This window comes from Pezoporus flaviventris, unplaced genomic scaffold (genome assembly GCF_033815535.1).
Source record: "Pezoporus flaviventris isolate CSIRO_AGI_PZ_B2104156 unplaced genomic scaffold, CSIRO_AGI_Pfla_v1 ptg000002l, whole genome shotgun sequence".
NCBI classification, from domain to species: Eukaryota; Metazoa; Chordata; class Aves; order Psittaciformes; family Psittacidae; genus Pezoporus; species Pezoporus flaviventris.
In genome coordinates, this window is record NW_026892550.1 from 8,228,636 (window position 1) to 8,253,929 (window position 25,294).

General features: G+C 38.3%; 1 protein-coding gene across 16 annotated transcripts in view; it reads left to right on the forward strand.

The window, feature by feature from the left end:
• ABLIM2 (actin binding LIM protein family member 2) overlaps positions 1-25,294 on the forward strand; it is a 134,739-nt gene that overhangs the window by 73,662 nt on the left and 35,783 nt on the right. For 8 of the 16 annotated variants that reach the window (XM_061468239.1, XM_061468260.1, XM_061468280.1 and 5 more), the window contains exons 7-12: positions 7,435-7,522; positions 10,377-10,435; positions 14,744-14,821; positions 19,461-19,607; positions 21,261-21,293; positions 23,684-23,804. In XM_061468239.1, the coding sequence (XP_061324223.1) occupies positions 7,435-7,522; positions 10,377-10,435; positions 14,744-14,821; positions 19,461-19,607; positions 21,261-21,293; positions 23,684-23,804 (526 nt within the window). The remainder of the gene's footprint in view (positions 1-7,434; positions 7,523-10,376; positions 10,436-14,743; positions 14,822-19,460; positions 19,608-21,260; positions 21,294-23,683; positions 23,805-25,294) is intronic. The other 8 variants (XM_061468269.1, XM_061468289.1, XM_061468327.1 and 5 more) reach the window with 2 other exon arrangements.

Below are 25,294 nucleotides of genomic sequence, written 5' to 3' on the forward strand. Positions count from 1 at the left end.
ACCATTGCCTTTGTTTGGAAGATATCTCCAGAATGCTCTTGCCCGTGTGACAACAGTTCAGTGTGTCTGCAGTAGCAGGAAAGCAGTTTTATTTCTTGTATCTTTAAGAGTTTTCGTCATGCCAATCTTCAGAATTTTTTGTGCTTTTCATATTTCTTTTTCCACCCTCAAAGTAAGAACTTCTGAATAGTACCTTGAACTTGAAATGTGTGGATGAGTCTGAAAGTAGCAACTTTCTACTTCCAGGAAGGACTATTAATATCAGTTCTGCATAAGACAGCAGCATTTCTAGATCCAGCTAAATTTGGGGATCCTAAATATCAGGCCTTATTCAGGCACAGAATGAGAGACAGCTTCTGTCCTCGGATATTTGCAGCTCGGATCACTACAACCAGTGCTGTCTTCATCTGATAAATCATGCTTTCTCTCCTGGGCTGTTCAGTGTTGGGTTGCAACTTCATTCCTCCTGTCTAAAATGGGTGGGCTAATGCACAGCTGCAAAGTTGAAGATAAAGGAGAATATGTCTGCAAGTCATCTTTCTCCTTCTGCACTCCCTTTCCCCTGTCAAGGGATGGCAGACGTGAGAGCCAGCTGCAGCTTGTCTTGGCCTGTAAGAGTGTTTTAAGGAGTGGAAGAGGCAAGTGGAAAAGAAGGAAGTAGATTGTTGAGCAAATGGAAAACAAAAGCCTCTTCCAGTCTCAGTGGGTGGCAAGAAAAATTTGCAGAGCTGAGAAGAAAAAGACAAAAATGGCAGATCGCTCATTGCATAAAAAATCCAACTGAGTGCAGAATCAGTGATTTTAGGCATAACAGACTGTTTTGGTTTGCAAGATCAGGTACAGGATTCTGTAGAAAAAGCACACTGTTGGCCTTTTCCAACTTTTGTCTGACTCTACAGCAGGGCTGAATTTGCTCCTGAGTCAGAACTTGTTTGCAGATGTTACAGAATGGAATTACAGCTATAACAGTACTGAATTTTCTTTCTGTTCCTTCTTTTTCTCAGTTATTCCCTTTAGGATTTTAATGTGTTTGTGTTTTTTTTGGGTTTTGGGGTTTTCTTTATTTCTTCCACAAGCATTAGGAAATTCTCTGAGAGAGCCCAGTTACTATCGCTCCGAGATAAATGTCCCTGTTGGTACATTTGATCTGCAGTTTATACCTGGAAGAATAAAGAGTGTGTGGGAGGCAGTAAAAAATGACTCAGATGTGGGTGGGAAGTCTCAAGGCTCTGCAAAGTACAGGGGGATGAGCCAGAACCAAGACAATATGAAATAACTGTACATGCAAGGCGGCTGAAGCTCTAAGTAATGCTGCAGGTGCATGTGTTGAACATTCACATGATTGTTTCTTGGCATCTAGTAAGATGATAAATGAATCCAGTATGGAGAAGATGAGGAGAATGATTAATTCAAAACATTACATTTACACTGGTGTAAACCCTATTGAATATGGTTCATTTGCCCTGGCACGCTGCTGAAGTGACTCAATGGTGAGTCAGGTCTACTGTGACTAAGGGAATTAGTAAAAGTTTTCCTCCACATAATTGTCTCTTTATCCCCTGGGTCTCACACTTTTCTCTCCTCAGTACTGTTGTTTTAACATAAGCAGTAAATATTTTGCCAAATACCTCTGCCTTGATCATGTTGCCTGTCCCTTCATACCCAGTAGATAACATGACAGTTGTTTACTGACTTAACCATTATCGTATACAACTGCCACTGAGTACTGAGTAATCCTTCAAGTTCTTCTGTAATATACACAAAATGCTGGCTTTGCTAGAAACATGGTGCAGATTTTATGTAGTTACACTTAAGTCTGGTAACTGAGCAGAGTATTTTACTTCAAGCACAAAAGGTCATCTGATTTTCTGAATATCATCACTCTAATTTGAAAATATCCTGTAGAACACAGTTTATGGAGCCAGTATAGTCCACATAATATGCCACTATGTGGATGCAATGGCAGGGTTATGAGCGTGTAAGAATAACTAAGCACTGGAGCAATCTTCTCAGAGATCATGGAATCCTTGGAGTTTTTCAGTATCCCACAGGACACATTCCTGAGCAGACTGATCTGATTGAATATCAGCCCTGCTCTGAGCAGGAGGTTGGATTAGATGACCTCCTGCGGTCCTTCCCAACCTGAATTATTCCATCATTCTGCGTGAACTTGCACAGCTCCTGACTTTAAACTGAATTGTATTTCTGCTATTAGCTGTATTGTGAAGTGCACTTGAGGAAGTCGCAGTGCGTTCGAATGAATGAATGGATGAGAAGGTCTATGTGAATGAAAATCATTCAGGAAATATTTATCATCTTATTGAAGTTTTAAACTTCTACCCATCAGAACAGTACTTAAGTATTTTTCCCCTTCCCATCCCAAATAATAACTCCCTTCCACTTAGCAGCAGTTGAGTCCTGGGTCTTTCATAAGAGCTTAAGAACTTTAGTCCTTCATTTCAGGGTGAGAAGCTGCCTGGTTGAAAGGCTTATTGATTCTCAGCAGGTTTTTGCTTTATTCTGTTTCCTCTTGCTTGAAGAGGTGGTTGTTTGGTGATGACCCAATTCTCCAACAGATTTGTTCTGTGCAGAAAGCTTTTGACTAAGAATGCACAGGCTTCTGTGGGCTTTGTTTCTGGGTCATGCAACTACACCATGCCTTGGTATACCAGCAGGCTTAGTGTTTTGTAGCCTGACTTCCATTATCTTTGTTCAGGATAAGATATAGTTAGGACTTCATTTGGAGATTTTACTGTATGAGGAAGGCAAGATTTGGACCTGTCTTAATAAGCAGTCCGTGGTAGTAACACACTCTCGTACCCTTAAAATGGAAAATATGCTTTGATATGATTGAATCATTGCAGCAGTGTAACCTTTTCTCACTTCCACATGCTGTTTACTCCCAGCAGTACAAGATGTCAGTTACCACAGTGCATTTTGATAACAAGATAATTTTTTTAAAGGTAAGAGTACTGAAATCTTCATTCTCAGGAAAGGAACCAAATAGTTGACTTTATTTAACACATTAAATGATTTTGTCTACTTTTTTTCCTCCTTTATTAGCTACTTTACTGACTAATGCAGTGAGATAGGATGTACTTAGACTGTTGAGAGAGTCATTAGAAATCTTGAGCCTTCCTTCCAGGGCTCAGCTTGCACTTTGAGCTTTAGGCTGCTCTGGTTCAATCCCTCACATGTCAATTCATAAGCAGTTGTCACTCATCAACTGCAGTAAAAAATTACATCGGTCACCCTCTTAGCAACAGCATGAGAGGCCAGACGAGCAATGTCATTGTGATAGAGTTACAATTTTTATACATATCATCTTTTATAGATTCTATCCTTTCATCAGTTACTGCAGCCACAGCTACAGAATGAGCAGAGGTTTTTGCTGAGCTGTCTGCAATAATGTAGTATCTTTTTCCTGAGTGATGACAGCTAATTTAAAATCCAACCTTAACTAGTTAAGGTTGTTCCTTTCAGCATTAATTACTCTGGTTTTGCTAGCATTGCATGTTTCTCAGACATGGTGTTTATACTGCTCATCAGATTTATAATGCCCCTTACTGTCTTCAAATTGTGCTTTAAACAATGTGATTAGTATTTGTCACATCAGGTTCATTCTTCTTTTGTCTAGTTCAAGCATTGAAGTAATGAGAAATTAGAAAAGGTGGTTTTATGCACTTTGTTGTAGAATTTCCTGGTTCTAAGTGAAGGATGGCTGTACTTGTACTGTGGGACAGGTAACGACACTACAGTGGCCCCCATGCTTACGGCAAGGACTGCAGGGAGGTCCTCAGTTCCACTGGGAGAATATTTCTCATGTTGACCCAGCCCAGAAGGTTCTGCCTGCTGTACAGAGAAGATTTACCATTCAAAGCGGCCCTCAAAGGGAAGGAAGTAATTCATAATACTTTGTCTCAGAGTGTTAAGGACTGTTTAGACTCCACTTTTAAACTACACACCAAGACTTTGACTAGGTGGTTGTGAAAGGCTAGTATAGTCACTTGAAGAGAAATTAAACTGTTGGTGGTGTACTGTGTTGCTAAGGACATGCTTTGCTATTCAAGTTTGAGGAAATCGCAGTTGAGAATCTTTAAATTGATCTTCATAATAATACTGTTGTCACATCTGGATGCCGGTGCACAAAGACCTGGTGGAGTCTTGAAGCAAATGTAAGATATTAAGAAGGTTTCTTACAATCTACCACTTGAACCTAAAAGATCTCCCAGAGATGAATAGCGATTCTTCTGTGCTAAGTGTGTGTTGATATTTTATTAAACACTGAGACAACAATCTGTCAAACTAAGCTTTCAAACTGTGGAAAGAAAAAGTAACCATATGGTTAGGAATTTGTTTGCTGCGTTAAATTCTCTCACATCAATACAACCAAGAAAAGGAAAAATAACAAGGCCATTATTACAACAAAACTGAAAACATAAAACAGTTGCTGCCATAAATTTCTGTGTTCTGCTGGACCTTGTTCCCTGGACCCTCCTGTTCATCTAGGAGGTGAAGCCTCTGAAATAGTCTGAAGAGAGAGGGGAGAGGAGCACTAATGAAAGCCTCTGTGGTGTGTACCCAGGGGAGGTTGTGATTCACGTCCAGACCCAACACACCCAGGTCTTAGGTCTGAATATAATTTATGGTATCTAATCTGGGTAACTGTATAAACATATCAGGGAATATTATTAGTTAATCCCTGCATTGAGTCTCTAGCCTCAGGTTCATCACCTCTTATTTAGAAAGATGGTGCAGTCTATGTTAAATACTGTGATATGTTAAATAAAGTGATGCAGAGTGCTATGTCTTGTCTTCTGTGCTTTGGTTAGAAGAGCAAAATTAAAAACAATTAGAACAGGGGAACAAAACCCATTTGGCAGCACTTAGAGTTATATGAAAAGTTTGAGTATCTCCCATTTTAATTCAGGGGTAATTATTCAAAATCCATTGGAGTTATCCTGGGGTGAGCATCAGCAAAAGGGATCACTACACTGTTCCCCTCGGATTTTTCTGTTATTGTATGTAAGTTGTAAAAGAGGTCTTTCTGTGCCATTCTACATCTTGCTGATATTAGCTACTGTATGGAGTAGTGTTAAATTTTGGGAAATATATTTTATTCTGTGATGTATCCAGGTTCTGATATATCAGAACACATCTGTTCTGACAGTTTATTTCAGCAAAAGAGCAATCAAATTCCCCTAGAAAGTGTTAGCCTGGAAACTGTATCAGCTGTGATAAATCAATTGAATTATTGAGGCGATGCATTGCATTAGCATTGCTTGTGCAGTGCAAACCTTCCAAGGGAAATGGTATTTCTTTTCAGATTGATATTCCAAACCTGTGTTTGTCTGGTGATGGTTAAATACCCTTCTGTGCTTAAACACCTGCACTCAGGCAAGCAATTTTAAACTCAAGGTTTAAGCCCAGTAGTAATACTTCATGGTCTGATGCTTTAAGGTGTAGATGCAGTAGTGACCATCTTCCACATCTAAAGCTGCAGAAATCACTCAGCAGTCTGTACAAATGGCACCATAACAAAAAGAGTGAACTGGAAGAAAGCTGATTTGAAAATGGCAATTCTGGTGTGATGTGTCACTCTTCCTTAGTGCTGATTTAAAATGCAGCAACGGGTTTCAGGGGTGAATCAAGTTAACACTGATGAAGTAAACCCAGACATTCTATAACCAAAATTTACCATACTCCTCTGTTTGATACTGCGAACAGCAAAATATCTTCCAGACACAGATGATATACCTCAGTATAAACGCCTCTGAAAGTTTTGACTGTCAATAAAGAGTAACACATGTCATCCCTGTAGTAACATTGTTAAATTTCTAGAAGGAGAATGTACATATTTACACACTGAAGACAGTGGGGCAATCAATACTTAATAGTAATTTCTTAAAGGCACGTACAATCCTAGACGCATTTTTAACTTTTTTTCGGATAAGCAGGTTGTGAGACATTCTACATGGATCGAAATTTGCTTATTTTTAACTCCAGGAGAATTTCTGTTGAAGTCAGATTTAGCTTAAACTTTAAGTTAAACTTAGTTTAACTTAGCTGTAAGTTTTACAGTTACTTGATCACCTGGCTTTTGTTGATAATAGAAGTGGCATTGACTTTAATCTACCTAAACCATGGCCATCCTATCTAGCACAGAATAGTGTGAGATCAGAAGACGAAGAAGATGCCAACCTTTCAGTTGTATAGGGATTTTGGAGAATGAGGGCTGTGGGAGCATGCACAAGAGCCAGCTTTGGGCTGTTGAACTCTGTTTTGTGGTTGTCATCTGAAAGATGGGGTAGGGGTGCAGTTTGGAGGGGCTGGTCTGCATTGTTCATTTAGAAAAGCACTGAATGCTGTTTTTGTCACTGGCTCTTGCCAACACTGCCTTGCGATGCTGCTGTCCTTGCCTGTGGGAACCAGAGCTAACAAGTTTACCCACAGTCAGCCATAGAACTGAATTTTGGCCAAGCTACCAAAATCGAGCTTTGCATAAATCCCTTGATCCAATAATCTTTTTTGTCTGATAATCATTTGAGGTTAACTTCAGCCTTGTCTGTGTGACACATGTTCTGACATAAGCAAACCCTTGCTCCTTTGTAGCAGGTAGATGTCTCCTCTTGAGAAACACATAGAGGTCAGTGGTGAGACAGTTTAAATTAATGGAGTTACAAGGTAATTTGAAATTTGAATTTATGAAAATTGATGAGTTGCTAAGGTGTTCTGAGCAAATTTAGGCCTCAATCCTATTCTCATTCTAATCACTGAAAATGGTGGTATTAAGTTATGTGGACTAATCTCAGAACGACTGACAAAGCTCTGGCTTGTCTGTGCAAGGGACTTAGTGCACAGTACCCAGAAGTGTCAGCTCTGAACTTACAGACCTATAGTCACACCAGACACACTCCTCATGGAAACCCTTTAGTATACATTAGCTGCAAGACACTTTCAAAGCATCTATGAGCATTCCTTCCAGAAGGTGGTTCTTGCTGTACATTGAGATTCTATGTTCAGTGGGGTCATGAGGAACATAGAGTTTGGCTGCAAATCTGTGCTCAAGGTTATGTCCTCCCAACTTCCTTGCTCAGGTGAGTCCTGAGTTGCCTTGCACTTGGTGCACACAGTGGTTGTTTACAGGGAGTATGTGTTTGCTATATAAAATTGTTTCCATTCTGTAAATTCAGAGATTTAACTATTGCACATTAAATTTTGCTTTCGTGTGGGCAAGACCATTATTTCATTTTATGTCATGAATTGTCTGTAACAAAAAATTGGCATTGTGTTTGTAGGAGATTGTTGAATTACTTGACATTAACTGATTTACTCTAATTAGTCATATTCTAGAGGATGAGAGAAAAACTCTTCATAGTGAAGACACTAAATTGATCAGTATACTTAATCATCTGTACCTTTTTTCCCAAACAGGCAGGAGAAAAACATTATCACCCAACGTGTGCACGATGTGTCAGGTGCAATCAGATGTTTACAGAAGGAGAAGAAATGTATCTTCAAGGTAAAAACAAAACCAAACAGAAACCCAAAATGCAAAACACACTTGGCAGCATGGCCGTCTTGCCCATACTCGTTAGCATGGCTGAGCTCTTTTGTGCATATTCTCATTTCATGGCTACCAAAGAAAGTAACAATGCAACGGAAAAACAAAACCAAACCATTTCTTCTTACTCACCTACTACTTCTTTCTCAGTTAAAATCCAATAGCAAGTGTGAATCACAGAAGGATGAGTGGTAACAGTTATTTCCTGCAGATGAAGGGGAAGTACTTGACAGTGAAAATTATTAAAATGTTCCATTTACTGAAAAAATGCAGTGTTTTTCTGCAGTGATAAATAGTCCAGATGAAAGTTAACATGCATGTGGGACATCAGGTTCCCTAAGGCTGCTGTTGCAGTTCTAAGACCAGTCCTGTACTCATCGCCCATTTGGGTATGATGAGAAAATCTGAAGGTCCTTACCTGAATTCCCCTCAGTCAGACCTAAGTGTCCTCAGAGAGTGGAGAAGAGGATGCCATGGAGCTGAAGCCCTTAGCACAGAATATGTCTATACCTTACACAGCCATAAGCTTGCACGGGAGAAATTCAATTTCTTGTCAGGGAATTTCAGTGGTAGTGGACAAGGGCTTGCATTCAATTCATTTAATGTGGGGAAAAAAGTTAGTTAACATAGGTATGAGATAAAATCTATACTTTATATGCAGCAACTTTTAGCTGTACTAAACTGATAAAATCCTTGTCTGTGCTCATGAATTCTCCCTTGGGAGCCAGAAAATGCTGTGGTTCTTCCAATTGCAAAGTAGTTTAGCAGTACTAAAGTCCCATGGGAAATCAGTGCTTTAAAAAAGATACTGAACCACAATTTGGTTCTAGATTTCAAACTCTTTGAAACTGGGTTGCAAAGGAATCTCCTTTTTAAGTTCAGTTTGTTGTAATGGTGGATATTTGTTAGTTTTTGTGCTGCTTTTTAGTTCAAATAACCACAAAGTATGCTCAGGTCCTGTTAATTTGGACTCTTCTTAATCACTTTATTTTCTGATGCATGAAACATTGTTACCAGCTTACTATCAAATACTTTTTATCTTCACATGAAGAGCAGTTTCCATTTAACTTAATGAAAGATCTGTGATTAGGTATTTGGGCTACCTTACCTGATGTGTTAGATAAAAAATGTTGAGGCCCAGGATTTTGTAACTTGTTCTTCATCCTCTTAATAAACTACTGTAAAGTTCCTTCAGGTGTTGCGTATTCCTTAGAAATTGAGTCATCAGTGGTCATCCATCAGATGACTTTTGTTTGAAAGGGCCCTTGTTCTTCTGTGTGAAAATGTTTCCCAATTTTGCTTGACCACAGGTAAGAGTAATTAAGAAAAAAGTTGATCTGAATACTTCTTAATACCATTGGGAAGATTTACATCAACCTATGAAGCAGCTGGGACAGATGCTGTCAGTGGGCAAACTCAGACCTACTCGCAATTGGAAGATAAATTAGCATTGAATTTAAAGGTGCTATAAAAATATTTCTTTAGCGGTTCAGGCCCAAAAAACTTCAGAAACTTAGTAAACATAATCTATCTGGTCTGTACTTATAGGTAGTATCTCACTGCGTGGGTCTGGGTTCATCTGGGTTATTTTTGTGAAAGAAATTCTAACGATCTCCATCTGTCTTCTGGGAAATAGTTTTTCTGTTTCTATCTTGTTTCCAAAATCCACTGGTTAGAAAACTATCAAACTGCTGTGAAAACAAAGCATTTCCAATAACTCCTCTTGGTGCTCTCCACCCAGTATAAACATTAAATATTTAAACACAAAGGTTCTCAGCTTCCCATTTAGTCAAGCAGAAATTGCAATACACTCACGTTATTTAACTGTGTGGAAGCTTTGGTTTGTAGCTTGTCTGAGCTCAGACTGACATAAATGTAAGGGTTCCTCTTTGCTATTAAAGCTCACAAATGATTCTTTTATATAGTTACATTCCACTTCAATTGAATTCTGAGTATTTAACATTGTGTTCAGCTTTTGAAAAGATTATTTTTTTTTTCCTTTTTGTTAATACAAAGCTATAAAGTTTCTTTCTCACACATAATGTTTACTTTCATCTCTGGAATTCATAATCCTCTCTTCTGTAATTACATGAAGTAGAGAATTGGTTCATTCTGTGTTTCCTGCCTCCTCCAAGATGGATAGTCCCCTCAATGTATTCAGTTCTCTAGTATTTGACTTATGAGAGACAAACATATAGGAAGTGCAAGATCAGTACAGTGAGTAATTCAGAAAGACTGGATTTTCAGCTAGTGTTAAATTCTGCTTCATCCCATCCGAGTGTGCTACTTACTATGACTTGGGCCAGACTATTACAAGATTATGTATTATAAGAGAACGTGTAATTCTGACTACACACATAGAAAAAGAAAAATTTACCATGGTGGTGGAACAGATATTCCAGAGATGCTGTGGGTTCTGCATCCTGGGAGATATATAGAATCCAACTGGGCACAGCACTGAGCTGCCTGCTATAATGGGACCTGCTCTGAACAAGAGGTTGGGCTGGAAGAGCTCCAAAGATCCCATATCACACTTCTTAGGACTTAGGTGTAGATACTGATCTCGCATATTGAAGTACATGTAGCTTTCTGAAGTGCACCGAGTGTTTAAAATGTATCTGATTAAGCTTACTGATATTGAGAAGTTGTCAGTTTTAGCTTTGAAAGTATCCATGAAATGGTGATGGGATTGGAATCAGTATGCTGTGATTTATAGAACCTTATAGGCAGGTTTAATGATGTTCTTATTTTAATCCTTTTAAGGTTCTTACTGGGCAACAGAATTAAGCAAAACTTTAAATTTACTTTCCAGGTACATCCATTTGGCATCCAGTTTGTAGACAGGCTGCAAAGGCTGAAGAAAAAAACAAGGTAAAAAGACTGTATATAATACCTGTTGTTATTCCATTATCACGTTATTCTCTGTCCCTTTTTTTCCAGTGGGCATGGAGGGCTGGCTTTTTAATTTTTTCACTACTGTAATTTTAAGTTTTAGATTACAAAAATCTAGTAGGTTAATGTAATAATTTAATATAAATAGTCTGCTTTTACTTAGTGATTAAAGCTACAGCTTCAGGGGAATGGTGACCTATGAGCTGTATGAATAAGCTGAATAAGGAAAAATGTGAAAATACGAATAAGAAAAAAAAAGTTAATTTTTAACTTCTGTCTTATTATGATGTGATCAGTTCATGACCTCTTCCTTTTTTATGTGGCTCTGCACTTAAAAGATCAGAGGACTTTCTCTTTATTTTTTTTATCAACAACAAAAAATCTCCTTGGAATTTCTTTTTTATTATTTGTTTGTAACATGTTGGCAAGCCAGCCCCAACTTAATTTAATCTCTGGCTTTAAGTACCTCCTTAGTTGGATGATTTGTGCATCTGTCTATGTGCAAGGGGAAAAGGGGGGAGTTCTGGCAACTTCAATAATTACAAGGTTAGCAGATGAATAAGCTGCCCCTAGGAAATGAAGAATTAATCTGTAGCTGGGGAAATGATCCCTCTGAATTGGTGGGGCTGAGATACGACAATCTCATTTAATGCAGAGGCCAAGTATGGGGTTTTTCAGTTCTGATGTTCTCTGATGCTCCAAGTGGTACGTGTGGTACCCTTGTTCAAAAAAGCTCTGCTTTGATTCATCCAGGCTTGGACAGAAGGCACATGGAGCAAGTCAGAGCAGCAGGAAGCAGCAGCTATAAAAAGAGTGTTTACAAATCTGGTGTTTTAGCAAGTGCAACTTTGACTAAATTACAGTTTTGAAAAAAAATTTGGTTTGGGCTTTACCCCGAAGGATCTTGGCTATATCTTTTGTACCCATGTGTATGGGAAGCGATTGCTCTGCTATTCTTCATGGTGAGCTCTGAATATCAAATATGTAGTGTTTCAGTAGGAAATGTATTGGTTTAATGTATATTTAAAATTATGCAATGTATATATAAAATGTATGGTTTAAATTATAAAAATACTTTGTGTTGTTGATTCAGCCTGGTACTATTAAGCAGTATTTCAGACTTCCTAAAGATTTTATTCTAGCTGAGTAGCTGAAATTGTAAGGCTAAAACCCCATGTAATCTATTGAAATTATAGCAGTTTTCCAATTCCCTCCTTTAAAGAAAGACCACAGACAAGGTTTTACTGGGTTCCTACTTAGCTGCCTTTTCCTCACAATGGCAAAGAAAGTGCACTTGTAAGATACTGTGACTGACTCATTTGTCTGAGTACTGAGAGTTTGCCCCTTCCCCAGCAGAGAGGAAGATATCTGTATCTGCAAGTCAGTGGGAGTTTTGCCTGAGTGGGGGGAAAAAAAGCTGGAATGGAACTCAAAGCATTTTCCCAAGTCTAGTCATTTTCCCTTCTCTTTGTTTTTCTTCGTCCTTTTTGGTCTTTACACTTATTATTGAAAGAATAAACCAAGAAGACAGAATGGTATTTCAGAGAGGGTACTTACACACTTTTCAAGCTAGCTTGTAAAGCTGGGAATGGGATATACTGGTTGAGAAATTTTCTGGTCAACCTTTGCAGTTTGTTTTTAAAGTTATCTTTCTATATATTTATGTACATACATGCACAGCATGTAGTTAAAGTAGGTGACAAAGGCAGAAAGAGTAAGTGGCAGTACAATTTGAAACTGGAGATGGAGTGCAAGTGTGAAAGAAGATGTGAAAGAGAGTGACAGCAAAAAGAAAAGTCAAGAGAGAGTGAGATTATAAGCAGAAGAAATAAAGCTGGAAAAGACAGAAAAAAATCAAATTAGCAAGAGAAAGAATAAGTATTATCAAAAGGCATAAAAGAAAAATAAGTGGAGGAAGAATAAAAATGTGTAGTACAGAGAAAAGAACTGAAGAGAGGCAATGGTGTGAACTGAGATGTGAGTTTTTATTGCAAAATCTAGATTATGTGCAGCAAGCATAGACTGGGAATGCTAAAAGGGGTAATAGATTGGGTAGAGAAAAAAGAGCATGTGCAAGCTGTGGAATGAGTGGCTTTTAATCACTGGGAGGAGAAATAGGAAAAACTGTGGGAGTACCTGTACAGCATGATGAATCACAGAATCAATCTGCAGAAATATCTTAATAAGATGAGACTTGGATTGCACAAGTAAGAAAGTCGTAGAACCATAGAATTGTTAGGGTTGGAAAGGACCTTAATATCATCCAGTTCCAGCCCCCTGCCATGGCCAGGCACACCTCACACTAGACCATGTCACCCAAGGCTCTGTCCAACCTGGCCTTGAACACAGGCAGGGATGGAGAGCATTTACCACTTCTTTGGGCAACCCATGCCAGTGTTTCACCACCCTCACAGTAAAGAACTTCTTTCTTATATCCAACCTGAACTTCCCCCTGTTTAAGATTTAACCCATTACCCCTTGTGCTATCACTGCAGTCCCTGCTAAGAGTCCCTCTCCAGCATCCCTGTAGGCCTTCTTAAAATCACGATGGCACCTCCAAGTTGAGGAAAGATTATTAAAAAACTCCAGGAATTCATGAAGAGTTATTAAATATATTTAGCCATTCAGCCAGGTATTTTATGTGTTTTAAAGGCATGCTACACTCTAATCTTAAAACATACTCCACTGATCCACGTGACACAGAAAGAAGCTCTGAAGCTTTATCTTGGGAATCCCAGTGTTTATTCAGAAATGACATATGACTTCAACAGGGTTTAAAACACTGGAATCATGCAGTTTTCTTTAGGTTTGGTTCTCTTTCCTCCACTGCATTAGGCCTCCTGTTGAAACATCATGAAAGAAAAGTGTGGCTTCTACATGACAGCTGTGCATTTATGACATTTCATGTCATTTACACAAGTTTTGGAAAACTGCAGTGTGTTTTAACTATGCAGAAGAGCAGGGCAATTACACTGTCTGTGTTAAATGATCATCTCAACAGCAACCACAAGTATTTTGTCAGATAATACTCTTTATTTCCATGCTTGTCCCTTTGGACTTTCTGAGTGTGTATAGAGCCTCAGACAATTGAAAACGAGAGGGAGAAAATTCCAGAACCCCATTCAGACATGCCAAAACAATTAAACTGGTTATTTTTTTATATGGGTAAGTGCCTCCACATATTGTCTCAGATAGCCACAGGGCTATTTGGGCTAAAGAAGGTCAGTGGAAGGATAGTTGTGATCATTTAGTTTGTTTGCTCTGCTAACACAATACAGTACAGATATATTCACATATTGCTTCTCAAAGCAAGTAAATACTTCAAATAGAGACTGGAGCAGTAGGAAGGATGCAACCTGACAGCTTAATACTTCTAAAAGCCTTTTAAAGGTTTGAACAGTTGTAACCTCTAGGTAAGAAGTGTCAGCCTTTCATGAGGCAGTAAATGATGGTCATTCTGAGTACATGGGAAAACATGTACTTTTTGCAGTCAGGGGTAGTTTTTCCCATAGATGGGAAAGAGTGTTTACCCAGAACTGATATAGCTGGGTAAAATAGGGTGTAAACCTATTGATTTCATGGTAAGATTTGTTTAATCTTCAATTATGAGTGTCAGATCTGTTCACTCATGGCTAATATCATTGCATCTCATAACCCTTTAACAGCCCTTGTTATTTAAAAGTAATTATATTTTTCATCATAGAGGATGATGCAAAAAGAAAGCAATAAAAGTCTGTCATTCTAAATGCCAGAACGATTGAAAACAGAGCAAAACCAGTTGACTATTAAAATCAACCTGGTAGTCCTACAATCAGAGAGGGGAAAGCCAACCTATTAGGTGATTCGGATGCCCTGCATAATGTTGTTCTCTTTCCTCTGAGTGAATGGCACAGTAGTGTGACACTTCCCAGAAGCAATGTAGATTGGTTTGACAGTATAACCTTAGAGTAAAAATGCTGCCACTGTATCATCTTGTAACTTGACCCGTCCTTGATAGTGCCCAAAGGCTGTCCTGGCAGCCCAGAAATGCTCCAGGCCATTTCATTCTGAAGGGAGGAGAAAAGAAAGTGATATGTTAAGTAATTTTTGCATTTTAAAAAAAGTTGATTGACTAAAAGCATTCTGTTTTTAACTCCTTGGTATGCCTGCGTGTTTTGAGCTTGCTGAAATAAACCAGTTTTAAGTGATAAAGTGAAATTTCTTGCATACTCCTTTTGAAGTAACAGTTACATTTACTCTGTCTTTTCTCTATTTCTTTTCTGGTTCGCTTCTCTTCTCCTGCCATAGGAAACAAGGACTTCCTCTGAGAGCATTATTTCTGTACCTGCTTCAAGTACGTCAGGTTCCCCAAGCCGTGTGATCTATGTGAGTATTTCACAGTGAAATTCAGTCTGTGGGATGTGGAAAACCCTGTGCTTCCTCCTACATTTAACACATTGTGTAGAAAATTGGTGTCTCCAAACCACTGCAGCTGGTGACTCCTCTAAAATAGAATTTACTTTCTCACGTTTAAAATATTTGAATACTGCGTTTGCCATAACAGAATTCTGGCAGTTTCCTCTTGGTTTTTTTGTAGTGTATTTATAGCATTTATATTACAACTGGAACTGGCTTATACCAAAGCATGCAAAATACCACAGTGCTTTCTAAAGAGAAAAGTTTAAGTAAACAGTACAGCCCACAGGTAGATTACAAGCTTAGATTTGAATACAACTTGTCTAAATCAAGCTTATGAAAGCACTCGTGTGTGATTGCAGGACTGGGGCCTTGACAAATGCCAGTCTGTAACCTCAGAGGACCTTTGATGCGTTTATGGATTTAAGAAGTCCTAGCTCCGGAAAGCTCATAGAATTTAAAACAACAAGTATGATAAAAGCTTATGCAGGGTATTTTTTTCAATACCAGGTGTACCTTGATTGTCATAATTGCTGTAGCTAATGGTCATGGCCAAATCCCCAAGGTAAAAAATATCCACAAGTGTGGCACAATCTGTACAAAGATCTCCTGGAGAGCTTTAGTCTTGCCAGAGCTATTCTTTATCCTGTCCAAGGATCCCTCAGGTAGGCAGGTTATTCTCAACTGGATACCATATGCAGAGGAGATTGCTGGAGATAAAGCTGACTGCCAGAGAGCTTATTCTTAGAAAGATTCAGGGCTTTTATCTACTACAGTAAGACAAGGAAAAAGTGCCTTGCAGCCAAATGTGTCTTTTTCCTTAAAGTAAAAGTTATTTTGGATACAATCTAAACTTCATGAAAGTAAGACGGAACGCGAAGTGGAGGAACTGCCCCTTATGTAAATGCTCGTTGGTGTTTTTGAGTTCTCCTTCTAGTAGAGCTCCATGCTGGTGGATTCTAGTCATATATTCCCAGTGAAAAAACAGTCGCCTCTAATACTTTAAATACAAATCATTGTGCTTACATTGTCATGTGAGCACTTTCTTTGACCAGATGGTCTCTATCTCTCCAGCCATGCACCACTTCATTGTTTTCATAAGCATGAACATTCTTCTAAGATTTATGTTTTAAACTGACATTTATCTAACTATTGGATAGTAGTGTTCTTCTTGATGTTTGTGATTACAGCTTTAAATATGCTTCACTGGCAGCTAAAAGTCAAGGACAAACCTCCAGTCTCTTTTTTTGGGTATTTTTTTTTAAGGGGGAGGGAACAGAGTGGGGGGATTTTTTTTAAAGGATATCATTAAATCAGCACACAGCTCTAACGTTTGTTGCTTTAATATACTTCAGAGGCAGCTGAGACTGCGAAAAAATAAAGTTGTCTAGCAAATATGAGTCAATTAGGAAAAAAGATTCCCCAGAGGCGTGCAAGTTCTTGCTGTCTCTGTCTCCTTTCTGACTGCTTAATTGTCAAAGCTGTGAGATTGATTAAATCTTATTTTGGCTTTCACGAACAGGAAAGTAAAAAGAATTAAAAACATGTTACTTGGCTTCTATGTTATCAAAATGATTCTTTGGCTATCTTTTGCATCTGTTTTCTATTACAGGAGTGTAATGACTTACATACATGATCAAGATTTAACTTGAGTGCTTTCTGATTGTTTTAACCAAACCTAAATTCATGCTACCACTGAGAGGAAGGTCACACATATGTGGCCCTGTCCCTCCCTGGCCATGTCTTCATGTCTCCTCTTTGATGCTAGTACTGGTGGGTACACAGAGGTATGATCAGTCAGATTTGAGACCAGATTCAGCTGAAAAAATAAAGGAGGAAAAACCTCCAGCCAACCAAAGAGGCAAGAGAAGACCCAGCCGTCTGCATGTCCTGTGATGCTAATGTAGAACAGAAGGCAGAGCAGGGTGACAGGGCACGCACAGGACAGCTGCTTTCAGCAGTAGCATGGATTCAGACCCTTAAAACCAATAGTAAAATTGTGCCTTCACAGCTGGTGAGCTCAGTGAAGTACCGTGTTGGGCAGAAGAGAATTTATAGAAAACCGTTACAGGTTAGGACCCATGAATTCGTGGTGCTCATACTTTCAAAGGCATCAAGTCAGCCATGCCATCGTTCTGAACAACATGCTATCTCATGGGAGACACGTTTCTGGTCATGGTTGAGTGGTTAGCTAGAGAAAGATGAAGAAGGCATGTTTTGATTAAACCTGGATGTGGTTCACAAATGGTTTACTAAAGCCATTCCACTTTTTCTTCAGCTGTTGATACCAGACTTTGGTGTTTTCTTGGACTGAGAAAGGGCATAGGTCAATGCCCTTTGAAGCTGATGGACATCTTTTTGTGATCTTTAGTGATGGCTTCATTATATCCAGACTAAAATCACCCTAGTGCTGCTGTCCTCTCAGAGTCCCTAAATACCACTTAAAAATCAGTTGATTTCTAAATTATGACATTAAATAAAGCTTGAATAAAAGTCTTTCTTTATACATGCCTATATTTTATGAAGATAGAATTAGGTGCTCCAACCCAATATAAACAACTTGAAGGTTTAGGTTAGGTTAGGTAGCTGTGATGTACATTGTCATACTGGGAATAGAAATTGCATGTTTTCATACAGATTATATTTGCAGTTTATACACCTGAAAAATTACATGTTCCAAATGAAATAATCGATATTCAAAAATTAGAGCATGGTTTAACAGAATCCAAAATACCAGATTATTGAAGACATGGTTGGAAGCCTCTTGTCTGTAATTTGAGCCTTCCCTAGCGTATTTGAAAATAGGTAAAATAAATAAAACAAAAAAACAATGTAGGCTGGATGTTTGTAGACTTGAGTGTTGAGAAAGGAACTGTATCTCTAAGGTGGTTCTTGAATCCAAATTTGCCTACATTTTGGTATTAAACTGAAGAGAGTTACATAACTGGGTAAGTTTTACTTCTGTCAGTTCTGAAGTCTAGTGGGAGGATCTCAAGTTGCACATCTATGTGGAGAAATAGGGGCTAAAATTACCATAATTCACATTTAAATATTCCCAATTCTGAACTTCTTTGGGTTCAATAGAATGGTAGTTGCAGCCCTGGATACCTTAGAAAAGAAATTATCACAGCTTCCTTGGTCTTCCGTGTAGGTACAATGCTGCCCAAAGTCTTCCTGGAACAGCCCTGATAGACTCCTCCTTTGCATGACCTGTCTCTGCATCAGAGCTTGCCACTGGCTCTCAGTAGGCAGGGATTTATTTGCATCAAAGGGCCATTTCATTGCTCTTTAGCTTGTTAAACTAGCTGTACGGAAGGTGATATCTGTAGACAACTGAAGAATCACATATTTGATTAAAAGACATTTTTTCATTAGTTTTGAGGATGAGAATACATGATAGTAATGGCAGCTTTGTTCCACTTTCTTAGTGAAGAGGAATCTTCCTCTTTTCCACGTTGCTTACGTTCGCACAAATTCATACATTGTTTTAGAAAAATGGAAAATTGAAAGTTGTCACACTAATTTTTTCCTGTATGATTAACCTAATAGAAAACTTCCCTGGAAAATCTATTGAACTTTTTTTAGCTCATACTTAGAAAAAAATATTATCACTGCATGCATAAATCCCAGATACTTTCATATTTTTGCATGTGGAAAACATTATTACAGTTTTATAGCTGATTAGAGAGAGATATTCAGAGAATAGCAAGATTCACTCATCTTGTTGCCAACAAGGAGCTTATCATTCTTATCTTCTGCAAAGCCTGAGCTAGGAATGAGACAATGACACTGCCCATTTCTCCACTCCTCATGTGGCCAACTTGTCATTGTTTCTACAAGACAGTATGTGCTGGACATGGTTTTGGTGCAAGTTACCATTATCCTAAGGATAGTCTGTGCAAAAGTGGCATTTTGATAATTATACATTTGGAATAAGTATAGTAAGAGGAGAATGGGGAGTGACACAGTCCTTTTCCCTCTGTTGGCTGTGTGAGTCTCATGAAAGGATTTGAACTTTACTTAAGTGGCATCTATGATCTTCCTGCTAATCCAGCATGGTGCAAATCCATCATCTGCTGGTTTGTGACCCATAATTAAGGGCCACATAGACATAGTCAGGAAAGGAGGTGAAGCTGTGGGACGCAGCTGAATGGGAAAAATTAGAGAACTGACTAATGTTTTTCAGCATCTGGAGAGTATATGTTGGAAATACGTATTTGATTATTCAGTGCTGCTTATGGTAGTGAAACCCTGCACACCAAAACCACTTTAAAATGAAGGCTATTTTGCCTGAAAGCTACTACAATATCTGTCCCCAATATGTCTTTCTCCAGCTAGCAATAGGTGAGATATAACCAAGAGAACGGAATAATGCCATGCTGCTCCTATTAACCAAATGTGAATGGCAAAGAAAAGTAGAAAGCACCGGTATAGAAAAAGAAAGCAGTAATATTTAGCATTGTGTAATAAATATATTTAAATGTGCACAAACAGAAAAAGCGGTTTAATTCTATGGTTACTTTTCTACCTATGCTTATCTGGTCTTTTCTCATTGTATCCTGATCATATTCTTTCTTATTCTCACTGCTTTCTTTCCTCCTTTTCTTAGGCAAAGCTTGGAGATGAAATTCTTGACTACAGGGATTTGGCTGCTCTTCCTAAAAATAAAGCCATCTATAACATTGACCGCCCAGATATGATCTCCTATTCTCCATATATCAGTTACTCTTCAGATGACAGGCATAGTTACGGGGAGGTACTGAAACATGGGTATTTTTTTTTACTATGAATTTGAGATTTTATGTGCATCATTGTCATGTGCATAATTTCAAGAAAAAACCAACCCCACCAACTTGTATAACTTCAGTTAATTGAATCATGTCATCCATTCATTCATAAGGCCTTTCATGAAAACAAGCGTGACGTTCATTTGACTTTTTAGTCTTGGAACTTTCTGTGATCATTTTTGAAGCAGATGACATGTAATTAAAGTATGTTTTTCTCTGAGAAGAGTTCATGCATGCGGTAGGAAACAGGAGCCATTGCTAATTATAATGCAAAAATCAGAAGCGAAGCCAAATGTCTTTTGTGATTTTTTCTTTTTTTTTTTTTTAAAGTGTACCATGTTATTTTTGTAACACAGCAATGGTATCACTTTCCAAGTACAGACTTCTTTCAACTGTCCCTTACTAAAGTTCATCCTCATGTCATGCATGCATTTCAACCTATTCATGTACAGTGCTAATATGATACAGTTTGTGCTAGTGAAATTTAACATAATCTAATACTAACTCTGTTTTTTTTTTGTGAAGCATATTTGTATATAACTCCTGTCATGCAAGTTAGCTTTTTTTCCCTAACCATAACTACCTTTCACTTGAAGTTCTGATTTTTTTCTATACTTTTAGATGCATTTTTACAAATCAAACCTCTTAGATATGCTAGTTATACTAGAAAGATATACTTGGTCTAGAATGGAAATGTCATTTGTTCTCTATAGTTTTAAGTGAAATAAATGCTATAAATAATAGCCATGCTATTTATAATAAGCTCTTAATCAGTGCCACTAAAGTCTCAGTACTACTCTCACGTAAAATGCTGCACATATGTTAGGTTTTGCAGACTGTATTCCAAACCCTGTCTGTACAATGCTGAACCACAGCAGCTCCATTATAATGCATCCTAAAAGAGTTAAGATTGTATCTGATAAAGGATTTAAATGGGATTTAGGTTTCTGATTTCACAAAACCAAAAGCTGCTGCCTAGCGCTACGGAACCTATGGAGTATAAATACTTCCTTTCTATATCAAAACTCATGAGTGCTGATAGTTTGTTGCCCTCTTCAACTGCCCATTTACATCTCAGCTTGGGAGAGGTGTGTAGACTAAACAACCTCCCACCCACCTCCTGTGAGGACTCAGGAACTGCACCCACTCCGAGGTGCTTTTGAGCTGTGCTTGCAATCCAGCTTGCACATCTTCATGTTGCTCCAAATATTTATATCCTTGATATTACCAGGGCAGAAACAAACCCTGTGTTCCAAATTTCAGCATCCTGGCTGCTACCTGCAGCCGCTATAGTTTCAGTAGATTTGCTTTGCTCAACTAACCAAACATAGTATATAATTTTGAAAGGAAAATGACTGAACAGCAATGGCAACAGGACTGGCCTCACTAGACCCCAGGATTTTGCAGTAAAGAAATCAGCAAAATCTTCCTATGCAATTATTTGTATTTTATTCCTTATTTAATTACTTAAAAACAAAATTTGCCCTGACTTAAATGACAGGTGCTTTTCCAACTGTATCATGTGTTACGCATGGATATTGATATTTTAAGAGTAGTTCTTCTCACAAATAACATCATGCATGAATTTGTATCACTAATTTGTTGTGTGTTGCTGTTTGCAGTCACCTCAGTTGCTCTCTCCAACACCTACTGAGGTAATCCCCAATGCCTTTGTACTCCTGTTCTGACCCATTTTGTGATGCATAAACCTGATCATATTGATAACCAGCAGCGTCTGAAATGTGGGGTTTGCCTCCTGATTCTACAGTGCATGGGGTTTTATTTGTTTTCTTCTGTGTTATTTGTGTTGAATACGCGCTTTGCTTCTGGATTGTCATCTGTGTACATCTGCCTCCACTGTCATCCATGTTTTTGCTTTCCAAAATAAAGGTTGTATGGTGGTTACTTCTTCAATCTCTGCTAAATAAATTACATTGGGAAATACGATTTATGTTTACAATATAAGCTGCTATTGTGGGTTAACTTGAATTAATGCTCAACATAGCTTTCTCTTTGTCTTTTTATTTTTTACCACAAACAGTTAACTACTTGTTTAACTGTTTAACACATACTGTTACATCACATACCTGAACTTCTAGGTGTGTTTTGATGTGCGATCAAAGTCAGTCATTGTTTCACAAAACATCACCTTGGAAGCAGTGATAGCATTTCACATAGTTTCCCAGATAGTAACTCAATTATACATCACAGGCCTGGCTAATTACTCCATTATCTCAGTTTTATGTATCACAAATTTTTTATAGTAGTGGAGAATTGCAAATAGCTGTTAAGGTTTTTAAAACACGAACTATCACTATAAGCACTGATTAAACAGAGAAGTTATCCAATAGGGATGTAATTTAGTTGATAGTTTAAAAATAAAAATGCGCTTTATTTAATATTGGATTTCACTTGATTGCTCCTTCCAGAGACACAAAATACACAAAAGTTAAGGTGTGAAACGATATTAAATCTTGGTGATTTGGAAGATTGTAATAATTCCCTTTAAATTAGCTACCAATTAAATTCCGAAAGTGGCCCTGGTGTGGAAGTTGGTGCTGTCATGATTTGTGTTACGTGAATGCTCCCATGTTATCCAGCTTCGCCATACTTGCTTTCTTTCTCTAAAAAGTCTATGATCAGGTGCCCAGGCATCATCATCTGCAAACTTGTCACCAGTGTTGCAGGGATTTTTATTAGAGGAAAAATCCACTCTATCATACAATTGGGCACATCATAGAAAATTAATTAACAGTCATTTAAATAACATCACGAGACTTTCTAGAGACATTGCTGTACTGCTTGTTAACTCTCTTTGCAAGGGTTTGAGTGAGTATTAAATAATTCAGCTACATGGGGAGGGAAGCATCTCAAACTGGGCATAGAGGAGTTGGTGGCAGAATGTCTGCAGAATGTTGAAAGCTTGGGAAAGCATCAATTTTCCAATTTTTTGGGGGGCGTGGGTGCTGTGTAATTCCTTCTGAAATTGATATTAAAGCAATAATGCTTCTCACCGCTATATAAAACTGATTTTTCCATTTTTGAAAATGCAGTCAGTGAGTCTGGGGTGAGGTGGAAGGGACGGAGCACATGTGAACAAGAGAAGAAAAAATGATGATGAGAAAACAGTGTGCATCTCTAAAGAGTCAAGGGTAAACCTAGAGAAGCTAAGTTTATCTAAAGATGAATTGATGGATATAATTAAGTTGTCCTGATAGTCATTTGGATAGTAATGATGGGGATAAGTAGGATCTCCTGTATGTTTATATGGTGAATGATCCAGTGAGAGTCATACGGATGGATGCCTGAAGTTGTCCCAGTATTCACAAGTGACTAGCACCTGCATGTCTTCACTCACTCCTACTGGAATAGGAGAAGGGAAGCATTTTTTTTGGAATATGACTGTTCATAAGGTTTTAAGTGGTCGAAGCTAAGGGTTTAGTGGGAAATGGCTTGTGGGACTTGCTTTGCACAATGCTGCAGTATTAATACTAATGCTATGTATGAGTGTTTCTATCAATTATCTAACTAGTAATGACTGTGTTGTAATATACTACACTGAGCAATTTATACAGCAGACATAGTAATTTCTGTGACGTAATCAAGCCAACAAATGCTGATTTTCATGTTGCCTGTAACCACTGTGCATCCATTCATACGGTTGCAAAAGTGGCCATAGTACTACCATACTAACCTGATCTCATCTTCCACCCACCTGTGTATGTTCAGGGAATTATACTGTCCTGAAATAACACCTTTTCAGTATTCTGTTCTTTTCAAATTATATTGTCATGTTAAATTCATGTACGTACTGACTTTCCTGGGAACATGACCATTCTCTGACACTTGGCAGAACTCTTTCAGTCACACTGCAGAGGAGGAGCTTACGGCTGAAAGCTGCCTCATTTCATTGGGATTGCATGGAGCATTACAATAGCATCGACTTCTGTCTACCTGGCACAGAAATGTGCAAAATCATATATTCTGTCTGTTTTGGAAGTTATTTCTCTTCCCTGATGACATACATTTCCTCTTTTCCTCTCAGGGTGACCAAGATGACAGATCTTTCAAGCAGTACAGGACGTCAAGTCCTAGCTCTGCTGGCTCACTGGGCTATGGTCGCTACACTCCAACCTCCCATTCTCCTCAGCATTACAGCAGACCAGGTAATGGAAAGCACTCTTATTTATTCTCTAGATTTTTTTACTCCTTTATCTTATTTTGTAAAGGTAGGTAGGCTCTGAATGATGGGTTTAAGGTAGAATAGTGGGTTTACAGTGATTGATTTACTGTGAACAGACTCCCATGGGGAGAAAGGAAACAAGTGTTTCAGGAACAAGCATCTAGGAAAATGAAAACAGGTGTCTAGGAAGATTGTTTCTATGTATCTGTAAACAGAAGATAGAACAGTTTAAAGAACTTAATCCTGGTCCCATCCTGCCTGAAGCTACACATTCAGTCCCCATCTCTTTCAAGGTGTGGTGTGATAGTTGTGAACGCACACAAAGCCGATAGGGTGATTGAGTAACTTCATGAGCCTCTCTTGTACTGCAGGGTTATGGTCTGTGTCTCCTCTCCACAATGCAAGAGCTGGAGAATAACTAGTGATTCTATTAGCTGGATTTTGAAGGACAAGTTGCTTTAGTTGAGAAGCTTACAGCAATTCTTATTGCAGCTTTGGGCTGTACTAGCAGCTGTGTTGGTGCTCTTGTCACACAGAGAGGAGGGATCACCTCCTTTTAATCTTTGCATGGGAGTCCCTTACCAAAGCCATTCATATTTGGGCACCTTACAGAGTTTTATCCTTTGAAATAATCAACTATATTGCTCAAAATTCATTCTAATTTTTCTCTGCTCCATCATTTGGATGGAGAACACAGAGCATTTATATTATTTTTTTGGGGGTGTCTCTTAATTTCATTGGGAGTATATTGTAATTATAAACCAGTTTGTAAATTGGGAGCTCTTAATCTTTCCAGTGGAAATGAAGATTTTATGGATAACAGAAACAGGAATTGGATATATAATATATGTATATAAGCCATATATAGAGAGAGATAAAGTCTTTGACAAAGTGGAAATGACATTGAGTATCAAAGATCTATTAAATAGCAGAAAGATTAGTCTCCACTGGAAGTATGGCAGCTATGTCATACTTAAGCTTAGCTGCACGTTGTTAAAGCAAGGAGGAAAGATGAAAAAAAATCCAAATTAATTCTAATGGTTTACAGCTTCATTGAAAATTTAGTAGATAGATATCGTAATTGCCACTTCTAGTAATTGCCAAAATATGTTATCAGGATATTATTACAACAAAGCAAACAAAGATGACTTTTGAGAATGTTTTTCAAAGTACTTAACCACATGTCTAGCTTTCAGAGCTCAAATAACTTCAGGATGTTTCTTCAAATGCTTAAATTAGCCATGCACTTGAGTGCCCTGGTGCGTTGTGAACTAGATCCTGCCAGTGTGCACCTGATGGCGGGGAGAACTGGGCCCACTCACAGCACAGTTCTCAGCAGAGACAAGGCTCTCCCCATTTCATTTCATTAGATCCATTACAAGCATATATCATTCCCTCTTGGCAGCTTTTGAGTATGCAGATTTTCCCCTGAGTGCAGCTATGCTTTTTATGGTTCCTTTTCTGGAATATTTT